The sequence below is a fragment of the Panthera leo genome, chromosome E3, assembly GCF_018350215.1.
Source record: "Panthera leo isolate Ple1 chromosome E3, P.leo_Ple1_pat1.1, whole genome shotgun sequence".
In the NCBI taxonomy this organism is placed as follows: Eukaryota; Metazoa; Chordata; class Mammalia; order Carnivora; family Felidae; genus Panthera; species Panthera leo.
This window is the reverse complement of record NC_056694.1, coordinates 33,338,080-33,354,414: the sequence shown is the minus strand read 5'-3', so window position 1 is coordinate 33,354,414 and position 16,335 is coordinate 33,338,080. Positions and strand designations below refer to the sequence as shown.

Genomic DNA, 16,335 nt, shown 5'->3' with positions numbered 1-16,335 from the left:
GGTGCTTGCTCACACAGGTTGATTCAGCAAGCACAGGTGGGTACTGGTGTGGTGCAGGGGAGACGGATTTGAAGAGTGAGTCAGATATCTCCATTTCCTATCTTTGTGATCATTTAGCCTCACTGAGGTTCAGGTGTTTTTTAAAATCTAAAAAAGAGCTGGCAATAACCCTCTCTTTACTTTTTTTTTTTTTTTTTTTGGAGAATTAAATGAAATCATGTATGTATTGCCAAATAGCATGGTGCATAAGAATTCAGGTTCTGGAGTCAGAATATCTGGGTTGAAGTCTTTTCCCCACCACTTGCAAGCTGTGAGATATTAGCTAAGCAGCATAACCTCTGTGTGGCAGACCGAGGCAGTGATGGCCCTAGGCTTCTCTCTCTCTCCATACAGTTCGGGAAGCCCTTCTGCTGGGTCTCTGGGATAAGCCGTGGAACTTGCTTTGGCTAATGGGTCCACGGCAAATGTGACGCAAGCAGAGACTGAGGAAGCGCTTGTCCCCCTTTGCTGCTCTGGGACACTGATACCACGTGAGGGAGCTCAGACCAGATGGCTGGATGGTGCGATAGGGTTGGGTGCCTTGTCTGCTGGCCAACAGCCTTCCAGCTCCACTCACATCAAAAATGAGTGATGGGTGCCTGTGTGGCTCAGGGGGTCAAGCGTGTGACTCCTGCTTTAGGCTCAGGTCTTGGTCTCATGGTTCATGAGTTTGAGCCCTGCACCGCAGAGTCTTCTTGGGACCCTCTCTCTCCCTCTCTCTGCCCTGCCTCCGAGCATGCTTACACATGCGCTCTCTCTCTCTCTCTCTGTCTCTCAAAATAAATAAATAAACATTAAAAACATGAGCCTGATCTAGATCATCCAGCCATCAGCCACGCAAAGATGCAGGAGAAGAGTCCAGCTAAGATCAGCTGAGCTGGCTTAGATCAGAATCATGAGGTAAATAAATGCTTGAGTTTTAAGCCATCATGGTTTGGGGATGTTTCTGAGCAGCAAAAGATAACTGATGTGCTCTCCATGCCCCATTTTTCCTCATATCAATAAACAATAATAGTACTTGCTATATCAAGTTGCATGAGCATTGAATGAGTTAGTATGTGCACCACACTTAGCAAGTCCAGACCACACGGTGCATAAAATGTGTTATTTATCATTGCGTGAAAGTACACACTGCTAGAGATGCCAAGTATCTACTCAGTGCGTGTTCCTTCCCTTTCCTCTTAAAATGTGTTCATCGCTGAACTAAAGTTCAAGTTAAACCTCAGGCTGATTTTCTTCAACTCTTTTTAGTCAGAGAGGAAACCATGGGTTTTCCCCCAGTGCTGTTTAAGCCAACTTGGTCTGAAAGTGTCCGTCATCTTCTACAAGACCCTCATTTTGAGCTCTTGCAGAGACTCTGGTATGATAAGTGCCCACCCAGCTCTTTCTTCGCCCTGCTTGAGTGATTTGTGTGCAACCACCTTGGGCATCTGGGCAGCAGGCCTCTGAGAGGAGTGGACGGGATGTGTCAATTCTCCATTCTGTTCCTCTGCTAAGTCATGCTGGGAGAGCACTCACAATGAGCAAGAAGGATTTTTTTTTTTTTTTTGTAACAAAAGGTAAGGCAAGATACCTATCTTAAAATCAAAGGGAGTTGACAGGCAGGAAGCAGAATTTTCTTTGTCTGGACATGTCCTGGTATAGGCAGAGGGAAAGAATGACCGCTGGAAGGTTCTGACGGAGGCACAGCTAACAGGCACGGACGGATTTACAACACCTTCTGTTTATTTGGTGGCTGTAAAATCCTTCTGCTCCTGAGATTTAGAGTCGTTTTCAATTTGCCAAGAGGTTCTTTTCTCCAATGAGGGATGAAGTCTGCCTGGAAAAAAGGACTATTCATAAACCAGAGCGGCGTCAATAAGGGAATGGAGTCTGTCTCACTGACCTATGAAAGACAGCCTCCGGTCATACTCAGCTGGACGACTGTTAAGTGTTGTCTTCCGAGTCTGCCAAACCTAGACTTGAGGGCTGGCTCTGCCCTTCACTAGTTTAATGACCTTGGGTTAGTTGTTTGATGACTCTAAGCCGTGGTCTCCACATTTGCAGAGGTTGGAAAGGCAGTAGCTGTAATTGAGATGTTGTGCAGATTAAGATAATAAATTACGCGTGGTTAGCTCAGCTCCTGGGAAACAGTCAGTGCTCAATAATGACACCTAATAATACTGTTGTATCAAATAATTATTGCATTGGGTACCAGCACTGACACTGAGGGATATAAAAAAAATAAGTTATAACCTTTGTCCAAGAGCAGAGATTTAGCAAACTTTTTCCGTAATGGCTAGAGAGCAAATATTTTAGGCTTTGTGGGCCAGATGATTTGTTACAAATGCTCAACTCTGCCGTAGACGGCAGACACACAGGCATGGCTGTGTCCCAGTAAAACGTTATTTACAAAGATAAATCGTGGGGGGCACCTGGGTGGCTCAGTCGGTTAAGCGTTTGACTTTGGCTCAGGTGATTATCTCATGGTTCGTGACTTCGTGCCCCGCATCGGGCTCTGCATGGCCAGCACAGAGCCTGCTTCAGATCCTATCTCCCTCTCTCTCGGCCCCTCCCCAACTCTTAAGTGCAAATGTGCGTGCTCTCGCTCAAAAAATAAACATTTAAAAAAATTCTTAAAAAAAATACATGGTGGGCTGGATTTAGTCCACAGACTGTAGTTTGCCCACCCCTGTCCTAGAGAACAGCACAGTTAGGAGTGTCTTTGACTACATGTAACAGGAAACCCCACCAATGTGAAGGCTTGAGATGGACAGCTACCGATGTTGGCTCAATGATCCAGAGGTATCCACCAGAAGTTTTATGATTCTCTGTGTATTTCCTCCGTGCTTGTTAGCCACATCACATCCACATTCAAGACAGGACGGAGAGAAGGGCAAGAAGAGCCCCTTTTATTAGGAGAGCAAAGACTTTCCCAAGATTTCCTTGCTGATTTCTGCGATGTCAGACTGGCTGGCCCATGTTGCAGTGCAGGCTGAGGAGGTAAATTTTTGTCACCTCTGTCATTTATAGTAAAGGTGGGCAGTGGGGAGAGGGAGGTGAGAGTGGTGTTAGGTAAGCCAATGAAAGTGTCTGTTACACCACTGGGTAATGTCACTCATCCAGAAAGAGACACACACAGAATTACAATACAGCTTGCTTAATAATTTCTCTCTCTCTCTCTGTCTCTCTCTCACACACACATACACACACACACACAAATGAAAGATATAATGGGAACTGAAAGGGGAGAACCTGATTCCTTGTTAGTTTAGAATATCATAATTAGGTATTCATTAAGAAGGCTGTTTGAACAAGGAAATGCTGCAGGTTTCTAAATGGAGACTAAAACATTTGATAAGCAAAATGAATTATAGCAAGACTGAGCATTATCGTGTTAGATCAATGACATATGGTTCAGAATACCCACTCCCTCCCACCTCCATGGGAAAAATATGCTGGACCCATCAACGTTGAGTCTGGCTGCGCAGCTTGCCTGGAATCATGAAGCGTAATGCACACTTGACCATAAGCTTGGTCATCCGACTCAGCCAATGAGGTGGTAGCAGGTGGATGTCATGAAATAAGCAGAGGGGCTTGAAATGAGTTTTAGGGGTCAGGCTTGCCCTCTTGCACCTTTGCCATCACCATGAGACAAGCTTCCCCTTGGTAGCTCTTGGCCCTTTAACTGGGGCTCAGAATGAATGTGTCTGGAGTAGACCTAAGTCAAGCCCATCTGAACCTAGGCTTGAAGCAGAGATGCTCAGCTGAGCTTAATAAACTCTCACCCTACCTACAGATACTTGAGGGAGAGTGAATAATTGTCTTAAAGCACCGAGTTTTTGGGGTGTTTGTTACACAGCACCACCTGATACACCCGTGGAAAAGTACATGAATTCCAAACCCACTAATTCAGAAGCTGTGTTAGTGTGGACTGCTTATCCATTCACCATATGTTTTGGTTGGTACATGACATTCTAGACCCCCTGCTAAATTCTAGACAGATCTAGTAGTGTCTGCTAGATACGAAGACAGATGAGACGTGGTACGTTTTAACAGTGTGGTGTGTTTGAAGACACAAGACGAAATGGAGATCTCTGAGAAAGGGGGGGGGGGAATCATTACTTCTGTGGAGAAGAGGAAAAGGAACCAGCCAGTAGGGAAAGCTTTCTGGAGGAAAGGGGCATCTGAATTGCCGTTTAAATTTTTTAGAATACTTTTTATTGATTTTTGAGAGACAGCGCTAGAGCACAAGCAGGGGTGGGGTAGAGAGAGAGAATGGGAGACATAGAATCTGAAGCAGGCTCCAGGCTCTGAGCTGTCAGCACAGAGCCTGACGCGGGGCTTGAACCCACGAACTGCAAGATCATGACCTGAGCTGAAGTCGGAGGCTTAACCGACTGAGCCACCCAGGTGCCCCTGAATTTCCATCTAAAAGCCAAGTAGAAGATCGCAAGGTGGATGAGATGTGGGGAGACAGGGGGAGGGGGACTTTCCAAGCAGAGGGATCAGCGTTATGCATAGTCCAGGGGCAACAAGGAGCACCCCAAATGTGGGGGAGCCATTAGCAATTTGGTATTTCCAGAAGGTCAGGGGTGAGGGACCAGGATCAAGAATCTCTTGATTCTTCCAAGGAGTTTTTGCTCACCTGTAAGGATAATGGAGAGAATGTACATAATTTAACTTATTCAAATTCGTAATAGTTACAATAGCTACAGCAACATTTATGCAGTGCTTCCTAAGATGCTGTATACCGGGCTGTGCACATGTATTTCTCCCAACAACTCTAAGTGGGTAGGTGTCATTATTATTCCCATTTAAAAGGTGAGAAACTGAGGCTTTGGAGAGGTCACGTGGCTTGTCTGAAGTCACAGGGTGACCGCAGGAGTGGGTGTTTGACCAAAGCTGCTCAACCCAGATTCTTCCTCCGTAACCAGTGCTGTTAGTGATTTTCTGTGAACCAAAGCTGGGAGGTGGCCAGGTCCCTCAGGGAATTATTGCCAAGCACACCGGAACTCGTGTTCCTCACATCTACAGTTTCAGCACGCTGTATTGACTCTTGTTACATGAAAGTCACTGTGCTAGTTGATGGGTTCAAGTCTGAATAAGACTTGACCCCCACCCTCAAGAACTTTGACGGGAAAACAAGGCAGAGCACCAACAATTCTTGTCTGTGCACGAAGGTCACTTCCTTGAGGCTGTGGCTTCTGAACATGGCTCTGGGTCAAAGCTCCTCGAGCAGGGAAGGGTTTTGGGGGTTTTGTTTGGTTATTTATTTACTTATTTAAAGTTTATGTATTTACTTTTGAGAGAGAGAGAGAGAGAGAGAATAGGGGAGGGGCAGAGAGGAATCCCAAGCAGGCTCCACACCGTCAGCACAGAGCCCGGCATGGGACTCGATCTCATGACCCTGAGATCATGACCTGAGCTGAAATTAAGACTCAGATGCTGGACTGCCTGGGTGGCTCCGTCGGTAAGTGTCCAACTTGGGCTCAGGTCATGATCTCGCAGTTTGTGAGTTCGAGTCGGGCTCAGTGCTGACAGCTCAGAGCCTGGAGCCTGCTTCAGATTCTGTGTCTCCCTCTCTCTCTGCTCCTCCCCCACTCACACTCTGTCTCTCTCTCAAAAATAAATAAAAACATTTCAAATTTTTAAAAAAAAAATAACAAGAGTCAGACGCTTCACCAAGCGAACCACTTAGGTTTTGTTTAACATAGAGCTTTCGGTGTCACCCCAGATCAACTGGACCAGAATCTCTGGGATGCGGGTCTTGGAAACTCTCTCTCCTTCTCTCTCTCTCCCTCCTACTCTGTCTTTCCTCTTCTCAGATGATTCTGTAGTCTCTGTGGAGGTGAGGTTCCACGTGGCACAGGTAACCCTGTTGGTTTTCCTCTGCCTCCCCCAACGTGGCGTGCGTTGGGCCAGAGTCCCCTCCAGCCAATGGTCAGGGATAGCCAGGCGGCCGCTTCCTCCCAGGTGAGTGGTGGCTAGAAGCTGATTATAATTCCAAAGGCACATCTGTACCTCCTGAATTCTAACAACTGCCAACCTTCACCCTCTCTCCCTGGACCAATTCTTTGAAAGTGCCCACTTGCCTCAAGCCATGTCAAACCCACAGCATAATATCCAGCATGGCATTCCTCCCGGACTCCCTTGTGGCTCCTCCTGCCGTATCTGGTCAACAGCGTTCACCAGAGAAGGGATGATGGCAGAAGCCTCATCTAGGGTGCAGTCAGCAAGCAGAGCTGTATCTAAATTGCGGTCTGCCAAATCTTGTTGGACAAGGGAGGGACCAGCTCCTTCTGGATACAGATGGGGTACACTCACTCTGCTGTGCTGGTGGACCGTCCTGGAGAGTGGGACACAAGATTACCCAAGCACACGCTTTTTTGTTCCCGACTGTTGTGGATTTGAAAGCATATTCTTTTTTAATACTAAAATATTTCTGGGATGAATAGCTTAGCAACCAATCGGTATTTTCTAACATGGTCCTAAATGACGCAAGCCAATGCATGAAAATACCGACTCCGCATTTTCTTAAAAACAATCTTAGATCACTGTCATTTCAGAAAAACTCTTGTCCAAAAAGTTGAAATGGAGGAGATTTTCCTATCATTGTACCAGTTTAGCGAATGCAGGAACCGCAGTGGGCTGAATGGTGCCCCCCTCCCCCAAATCTGTCCAGGTCTAATGACTCGAACCTGTGGATTTGACCTTATTGGGGAAAAGAGGTTTTGTCAGTATAACTGAGTCAGGCTTATCTTGGAGTATCTGGTGGTCCCTAAATCCAATGACTAGTGTCCTCATAAGTGTGAGGCAGAGGGAGGAGGGACACTGACAGTCACCAGAAACTGGAAAGGCAAAGGACGGATCTTTCCCCCCAGTGCCTGGAAGCGTGACCCTGTCCAAGCGTGCTTTTGGATGTCTGACCTCTAGAACTGCCAGAGAATGAATTTTCTGTTGTTTCAAGTCCCCCAGTTTGTGGCAATTTATTACAGGAGCCATGGGAAACCGATACAGAAACTGAACGTATCCTAGGTACAGACCAGAAAGGGCTGAAACAGTATGTGGGAAACCTTGGGAGGGGCTTGGGGATCCGACGGAGGTCCCCAGTAATGGTAGATGAAAACCAGACTGAGAGGGCATTGGAGTCCTCAGTGGAGGGACAGACGCCCATGTTGGGCACAGACCAAAGGCTGTGATAGACTTCTCCTGCACAGCCACCAGCCTCAGATCTCTTGCTGCCTACTCAGCTAGGATCAAGTGAGGCAGCCGGGTTGCCTAGATATTTACATCCACAGTTAGGCCTGATTTCTGCCGATTTGGTGAAAAAAAATCTCTGAAAGAACACACACACCTGTATTCAAGTCGTATGTTCACGGGAGGATGGTTTTAGCTCGGGTTCCAGTGTGTGAGCCTGTGTTCAGTAAAGTGTCACGAAATTTTGCTGAATGTCTCTTCTTTTCCAGTCCCTGCGCTGAGCCCTGGAGCTACGGAGATGATTAAGACGTGGTTGGGCAGCGATGGAGGGGACCACTCAGTGCAATACGGTACGTTTGAAGCGTATTTGTGCATATACGGTATGCAGTAACTGCGTCTGTGGTTCTGTGTGTGTGTGCCTGTGCACACATGTACCTGTTAGTGCGTGGCACGCACTTGCCCGTGTGTGGACGTATGCACGCTTGGTGTGCAGCTCCACGTGCATTTGCTTTTGTTCCCACGAGGGTGTCTGTATCCACGTGCCATCGCACGGGCATTTTCCAAGATGAATGTGTGATCTGACTTGGGGAAAGTTTTTGTGGTTTCTCACAAAGACTAATTGCTTTCCTCTTTGTTCCCATTGTCCAAGTTGGTCCCAACCAAGGGCTGAGCACACTGACACCAGCCCACCTTTAGTTAATAGTTCATGCATAGAATGTCACATGCCCTTCTTCCCCTCCCCCCTTCCCTCCCCATGCCCCCCCATCCTCCCCCTCCCCCTCCTCCCTTTGCCTCCCTCTCCCTCCCCCTCCTGTCCCCTCTCTCTCCACCCCCCTCCCCTCCCCTCCTCCCTCCCCCTTCCTCCCCTCCTCCCCCCTCCCTCTCCTTCCCCCTCCCTCTCCTTTCCCTTCCCTCTCCCTCCCCCCCTCCCCCCTCCCTTCCTTCCTCCCACCTCCCCTTTCCCTCCTCCCTCCCTCTCTCTCGCCCTTCCCTCCCTCCCTTTCCTCCCCTCCCTCCCTAACGTCCTTCAGCTAATCCCCAATTACAAAAGGATGGATATCCTGCTGTTGAATCCAGGGAAGTTTGGTCCTTTGAGGACCCAACCCTGAGCCTATAAATTATATTGTGGGTTGGCTGTGTGTGGAGCAGGATTTTAAAGCAGCCAAGGGCATCCAACTGAGGACCCTCAGCTCACTTGTGGGTCTTTATAAATGGCAAAGCCACTAAAAGAACTTGCTGTTTGACATTTGGAAGTCAAGAAAACATAGTGGAGGAGACAGAAAGCAATGAGGAGCAGATCCTTGCCAGGAAACATCACCAGAGAGAAGTGTGCTCTAGTCTTGGCTCAGCTTTGCGTTGCTGTGTGACCCTGAGCCGGCCGTGTCCCTCTCTGCGCTTTAGAGGGGCTGGGCTAACTGATCCAGCTAAGCATTAGAAATACCAGAAGGTACTGGTTAAAAAGAAAACTGCCTGGGCCCCACTCCACAGTGCTTGCTGAATCAGAATCTCTAGGGATGAGGTCCAAGAACCTGTATTTTTAATATGCTCTGCACACGATTCCTTTGCCCTCTGGAGTTCGGAAACAAATGGACAAGTCCTTTTCAGATACTCAGACTATTTTTCCGGGAGAGAAAATACTGGCAGTGCACAGATGGGATTTTCGCAAGGAAAAGAAATGAAAACCTTCTATCTTACAAGAAATAGAGAAAAAAAAACAAACCGTTGGTGGAAGGATCACATCAGGCCAGCAGGAGAGAGCCTAGGGTGGGTGTCCGACCCAGAATGTTAAAGCCACGCTGGCTGGGTTCCAGGACCAACGACACTGTGCCAGCCTCTCCTCAACGATCTGTCTCCCCAGCCCCCAGATGAGGGGAGCATTGTGCTCCTTGAAGCGTTTTGCAGCTATAAGTGAGAAGCTCTGTAGTTGAACAAACAGCGGTGTTGTCCCGATTGGTGAACGCACTCACGTGTCCTCTTCCAACTGTGGGTTTGCAGACTGGGTCACACAGGTGAGTCGGTCCACCTGCATCATTAAACAGTGGTAATAATAACAATGGCTTCAGATTTATTGAACGTTTATCATACCACATGCTCTGCCTAGCTTTATACAGGAATCAGCCCACTCACCCCTTCCAACAATCCTTTGAGATAGGTGCTATTGTTACCCACATTTCAAAGGTATGAAAACTGAGGCCCACAGAGGCTAAGTAACTTGCCCAAGGAAGCACAGCGTAGGGCCTCTGTCAGCCTCTAAAAGCCTATGTGCAAATCAAAAAAGGCACCCCCTTTTGAACTGGAACAAAATCCCCTTTTGCAGCCTTATAACTAATAAATAGCTCAGATTAGCACCTTTATGTGAAGAAGCAGCATCCCCTAAATCCATGTGGAGCCAACCACAAGCCAGCCTGCGTAGTTTAGCGAATGCAGGGCAATCTGGAGTCAGCCCTCAGTCACCTCTTCATCTGTATGCACATGCACAGTGCACAACATGAACAACTGCACTGACTAGATCTAATACCACTACTACCTGGTGAAGCTGGGGCTTGACCCTAAGTTGTCTGACTCAGAGCCTGTGCCTTCGACCATAACAAATTTCAGTTCTTGGCAACATGTAAAAATAATATTCACTTTTCTTTTCTCTTTCTTACAACAGGGAGACAGATGAGAGCTTTTCAGTGCACATCAGGTGGTCATGCATCGAAGAGAGAAGAGATCAGATGGGGTACTCACTGCTTAGTCACTACGTGGATAATCACTCAGCAGTATGCTGGCACTCAGAGAATTCTGGTCATTGTAGTTTAAAAATTTTTTTTCTCAAATCAGATATTTTTAAGGCATACCCACCTGGCCTGTTGATTTAAAGTAGGATATAAGAAATTCTGAGGCTGAACTATGCATCACTGAGAGGCATGATAATTCTGCAAAGGAGGCTCAAGATGGTCCTTCCCCACGTCCATCTGATCAGAATTCTGCTTTGGCACATCCCGCATTTCAAAATGAATGTTAGAAAGAGAAGCTTTTATTAAGAACTCTCAAACTCGGTGGTAAAGAAACAAACAGTCCCATTAAGAAATGGGCAGAAGACAGTAAGAGCCATTTCACCAGAGAAGAGAGCCAGATGGCAGATATACCCATGAAAAGATGCTCACCGTCATTAACTAGGAGGGAAATGCAAATTAAAACCATAATGAGATTTCACTACAACGCCATCAGCACGGCCAAAATAAAAAACAGTGACAACACCAAATGCTGGCAGGGATGCAGAGAAAGTGGATGGTTCCCACATTGCTGGTGGGAATGTCACACGGTACAGCCACTCTGGAAAACAGTTTGGCAGTTTCTTAGAAACTAAATATACACGTACCATATAATCCTGCAACTGCCCTGTGGGCAGTTATTTCAGAGAAATGAAAAACCTACAACAACCTGCACGAGAATGTTCACAGAAGCTTTATTTACGGGCGCCTGGGCGGTTCAGTCGGTTAGGTGTCCAGCTTTGGTGCAGGTCACGATCTCACCGTTTGTGAGTTTGAGCCCTGCATTGGGCTCCGCATCTGGGCTGACAGAGCTCTCTTTCTCTCTCTCAAAAAAGTTTAATTTCGATGAGTCCCAAACTGGAAAGAACCCAGTGTCCTTCAGTGAGTGAATTAGTAAGCAGAGTTTGGTACCTCCGTAACACAGAATAGTATTCAGCAATAAAAAGGAGGAACCTGTTGATACAAATAACACACTGAATAGATTTCAAGGGAATTATCCTGAGTTTAAAAAGTCAGTCTCAAAAGACTATATATGGTATGGTTACATTTATATAAGATTCTTGAAACAACGAAATCATAGAGGACAGACCGGGGGTGGGGATCGTGTGGGGAGGGGTGGGTGTGGCTAGGAAGAAGGGGCCAGGGAGCCTCGCGATGGAACAGCCCCGTGTTTCCGTTCCAGTGGCCGTCAAACGGATCCACACATGTGAGAAACGTATAGAAACACACGCGCATGCACACACACGAGTGCATATAAAACTCACGAAATCTGAATAAGCTCCAGGGGTTCTGTCAATGTGCAGTTCTTTGTTGTGCTAGATGTTCTTACTGGGAAAAAAAGGACGAAGGATGAACATCACTGAACTTCCCCCCTCCTCCCCATTTCCTATGAATCTATAATTCAAGATACGTAGTTAAAAAATATAATTGGGAAATATTTGCACAGTATTAGGCTACAGGAGCTCTACAGTTCAGTACATAATTTTTTTTAACGTTTACTTCTTAGCGAGAGACAGAGCATGAGGGGGGGAGGGGCAGAGAGAGAGACACACACACAGAATCGGAAACAGCTCCAGGCTCCAAGCTGTCAGCACAGAGACTGACGCGGGGCTTGAACTCACAGACTGCGAGATCGTGACCTGAGCCGAAGTCGGACGTTTAACCGACTGAGCCACCCAGGCGCCCCTCTATAGTACAATATATAAACCATGCTGGCGATAAGAATATATAGTAGAGTGAGAATTAAAATCAAGAAAAGATACTTTGGCCACAACTGTATTCAATTCAGGTTTTCATACACTAAAAACAAATATGATCCATAATCAGATGTGGGAAGGGCAGTCTCAATTTGTCACGAGTGTCTCATTCTTTAGAAATAAGACCTGTGGTAGAGAAATCCTCATACATATGCATGAAGAAGCGTGTGTGAGGAGGCTGATGGCTACGTTATTTATAATAGAACACAGGACAACCTAAATGTCAACCACCTCTTGTGGAGATCCACTTCAAGGAATAGTACGCAGCACTTAATAAGAACAAAGAAGATTTTTATGTGCCAGCATGGACAGGTACCAAGGATGTCCTTGGGGGAAACAGAGGCATGACATTTTTATTATTAAATTTTTAAAAAATGTTTCTTAAATTTTATTTTTGAGAGAGAAAGAGACAGAGCATGAGCAGGGGAGGGGCAGAGAGAGAGGGAAACGATCCCAAGTAGGCTCCAGGCTCTGAGCTGTCAGCACAGAGCCTGACATGGGGCTTGAACCCACAAAACATGAGATCATGACCTGAGCTGAAGCTGGACACTTGACCGACTGAGCCTGAGGCATGATATTTTTGAGTAAACAAAAATAAGTTGCAGAATGATAAATTCTGTATGTAATATATATACTAATTATATACAACTTCGTTATATATTATGTATGTTACATATGATTATGTATAATTATATATGTATAAACATATAATACATACATGTGTAATTGTTTTTTATGAGAAGAGGAAGAAACACGCACGACCGTGTACACGTTTGTGTAAAGGAAGAGAAAGATTGTCCAGAAAGATGTACCTCAAGCTGATAGTAAATGTTCAAAAGATTAGGGCAGACATGTGCCAAGTACAAGCCATGCACTTTATAAACATCACGTCTTTCGCTTGCAACAACCCCAGGAAGCAAGCACTGCTCCTGTGGAACCCCATTTTCCAATATGGCGGCATGGAGGTGGGAAGTAGCTTACTCAAAGCCACACATCTGAGCTGGGACTAGTCCCTGAGCCACTGCACATATCTGTCCACCGTGCTGATCTTGGACTCTCTCGGTGGTCAGTCCAGGGTGTGCGGGAAATTGACTTCCTGCCGGAGACCACAGCCTCCGGCAGAGTGGAGCTAGCTGGGGCGACAGAGGTTGAGTGGGGGTCCAGGTCCCCACCCCTCTGAGGCCTTGCTTCCAGGATGCACCTAGGCCAAAGCTGCAGTGTGACAGGCTACTGTCTGCTCAGTGAAAGCAAATGACACAGCACGGAGTTGCCATCGTCAAACAGCCATGCTGTGGCTAGGACACTGCCGCTAATCCCTGTCTGTGGAAGTCTGGACAGAGTTGGCCGCAGAAGGGAAGCCCCACGCATCTCGTCTCTAAAGCGTGGCCCTCCTGCCGGAAGTAACGTGGCTCAGGGTGGGGACAGGAGGTGCTGGCGGAGGGCTAAAAGGAGGGCTTTCCATTCAGTGCTGCAGTGGAGGTGGCCTCCGTGCAACCCGGGAATTTGAGGAGAACGGGCGGGTGGGGGAGGGGACAGAACGAACGAACGCTGTCTGGGTGCCCTGTACAGCAGCCCTCACGGCGATTACCCCGCTCATCCCGTTCCGCAGCTGAGGGCCAGAACATCAGGCCACAAGACTTGCTTTCTACATTTTTAAAAGAACTTTTACTCCTTCTTTAAAAAAAGATTCCCCATTTCTCCTTCCCCTCTGCCCCGGACAATCACCATGCTACTTACTCTCTGCTTCTGGGAGTCTATGTTAGAAACAGAAATGGAATCACCCAGCATTTGTCTTTCTGTCCTTGGCTTGTGTCCCTCAGCATAATGCCTTCTGGTTTCATCTGGTTGTTACAAACAGCAGGATTTCCTGCTTTTTTCAAGGCTGGATATTCCTTAATTCTCATTCTCTCTCTCTCTCTCTCTCCCCCTCATTTCAGCTCCAACATCACCTCACGTGGAAGCAGCCTTCCCCGACCTCCGCACACCAGGTTATCTTTCTATGGGAAAGGCCCTCTTCCCACCGTGAACTTCACCTTTGTAGCACTTCCTCTCCCCTAAATAGTCACCGGAGAGCTAGTTGTGCAGGGAGCGTTGTGATCTCTTCCTCTCCCTCTGGAGTGGGAGCTCCACAAAGGTAGAGGCCAAATTTGAGCACTATTCATTACGGAATCTCCACTGGCCCACACAGAGCCCCACACAGAACCCCACACAAAACAGTTGTCCAATTAACACGGATACACGGATCCCGCGTTAAAAATAAGGTCAAGGTTTCATGGTATGATGATGATAATGAATATAATGACATAATCGGTGATTTGGGATCTTGTTTCACTCAGTCACTCAACTTCTCTTTATCTTGATATTCCCTACAACACTCTAGGCTTTTCCAAGCACTGGAGTACCTCGTTGGTGACAAAACAGACACCATCCTTGACTTTAAAGGCAGAGCTCACCATCTAGGATGGAGGGGCCCCACGGGGGCAGGGGGAGGGGCGGTTCAGAAGCTGAAACCTTGTAGGAATGTTGCTCAGGGTGGGCACTGTGGGTCCCCGAGTTGGCGCTGGGCACAAGGTCCACTTGTAACCTTTCCACAGTCCCTCAGAGGCTCTCAGGAAAGCCCATGTATATTCCGCCTATCTGTCCTAGTCCTTGATTATTGGGGTATTTCACTGCATTCTCAAAGTCCCCTTCAAGGGAGCCCGTTTGACACCATGGAAGAATACTCAGGTTTTGATCCAACCTCCCTTCTTAGAGCTATATGAGCTGCTGAGAAGACACTCAATTGCTCTCAGCCTTTCTGTCTTCATCAGCAGGAACAGGTTGACATGCGTATCATAGGGTTATTGTGATGATTAATAAGGCAAAGCATATTACGTGCCAGCCTTGTGGCTGAGCCCATGGATACGACCCCACAGAAGAGAGACTAACTTCTCCGTCCTTTTCTCACTATGTCTTTCCATTGGGAGCTCCTGTGCATTTTCAAGCCTCAGGGAGGACCCTGGGCATGGTGTTATCCACAGGGCAGAGACGGAAACTCAACTCTAATGAAGCTTCTGGGAGTTCTGATAGCATCCACTCCTTGATCAGCCCCTGCCTGGGTTTTGAGAAACAGACAAACCCATGCATTCATGCGACTATTATTTCAACACCCTCTCCCTCCCTCTGGAAGCTGACTTTTCCTTAAGACAAAGAATCACTTTGCCTTTTGAATGTCTAAAACTTCGGTTTATCTCCCTCCTTCCAACCCTCTCTTCCTTGGTTCCTTCCTTTGTTCCTTCCTTCCTTTTCTCTTTCTTGTTACTTTCTTTGTCTGAGCTGATTGCCAATATTCTGTCACCACCACCACCTTCTGCCTTTTCATTAGATACATTTTTCAGGGAGTCCTAGGACATTATATAATAGTCTTTGCAAAAGGCTGGTGCGTTTTTATGTTCTCCCCTTTCATTCCCAAGTGTTTATAAGGAGAGAACAAACTGCAGCCAGGAACAAAAAGCAGAGAATTGGACAATATGCCTTTCCCAGACCCCTGTACAGAACTGGCCACTGGGCATCTCCCCTGGGGGGTCTGGCAGGTACTTCAAATACAAGGAAGCCCCCAGATGGGCCTCCACACACCTCCACTGTATCCTTCCCGTCTGAGGGCAATCGCCTCTTCCCAAGTGTTTGGGTTCATCTTTGATTTCGCTTTCATTCACACCCCACCTAATGGTCCATGAGTTCATCCTGTTGGGCTCTGCTTCCAAAGCACAGTCAGAATCCACGCCTTTTCTCCATTTCCACTGCTCATACCATGTTCTCACCCACCAGCATCCCTCACCTGGATTCCTCAAAAGCCTCCCCAAAGGCTTCCTGGCAGCCTTCTTCCCTCCACAGTCTGTACTCAGCACAACAGCTCGAGCAAACCGTTCAAAACCTAAGTCAGATCACATTTTTCTTATGATATTTCCTTGGCTTAAAACCTTGCAATGTTGCCCTGATTGGCTCAGCGCAAAAACCTAACTTCTTACAACATCTGGCGTCCCATTATCTCTCTGACCCATTTCTGTAGTCGTAATAATAGTAATACCTAAAGTTTATCATGTGCTTATTACGTCCCAGGTCCTCAGGTTTTATAGGTATTACTCAATCCCATAATAATTCTGCGATGCAAGGACTGTGGTTAAAACAGTAAAACAGGTAAGGAAACAGAGTCACAGAGTGGATAGGTGGCTTGCTTGCAACCTACTTCTTGGAAATGATGGGCCAGGAGTCACCCTCAGACCCCCCCACTATTTTGAGCACTCACTAGGGGGTCTTGCCCATGGCAATGATCACTGTGGCATCGGGGGGAATATGTTTGGAACTCTAGCTTTGCCACTCACTCATCGTGTGATCTTAGGCACGTCACTTCACCTTTCTGCATCCTTGTCCCATAAAATAGGATTTAAAAGAGGGTTGGTATTATCACGATGATAAATGAGAACACTGGAAAAATGCTTGTCATGTGTTAAGGACTCCATCAATACAAGATCTCTTTGGCTCCTCTCTCTTCCTCCCAAGAAATGTGGAATGGTATACTCGTCCAAGAGACAAGATACTAAAAAGAACATCGTTCTGATACCAGC

The 16,335-nt window shown here is 47.0% G+C and overlaps 1 protein-coding gene across 1 annotated transcript in view; it reads left to right on the top strand.

Annotated features, from left to right (window-relative positions):
- Positions 1 to 10,679, top strand: part of LOC122209466 — a 91,540-nt gene extending 80,861 nt beyond the window's left edge. Inside the window, exons 3-4 of the mRNA XM_042921335.1 lie at positions 7,488 to 7,568; positions 9,872 to 10,679. Coding sequence (XP_042777269.1) covers positions 7,488 to 7,568; positions 9,872 to 10,020 — 230 coding nt within the window. The 3' untranslated portion in view covers positions 10,021 to 10,679. The remainder of the gene's footprint in view (positions 1 to 7,487; positions 7,569 to 9,871) is intronic.
- The last annotated feature ends 5,656 nt before the right edge of the window (positions 10,680 to 16,335 follow it).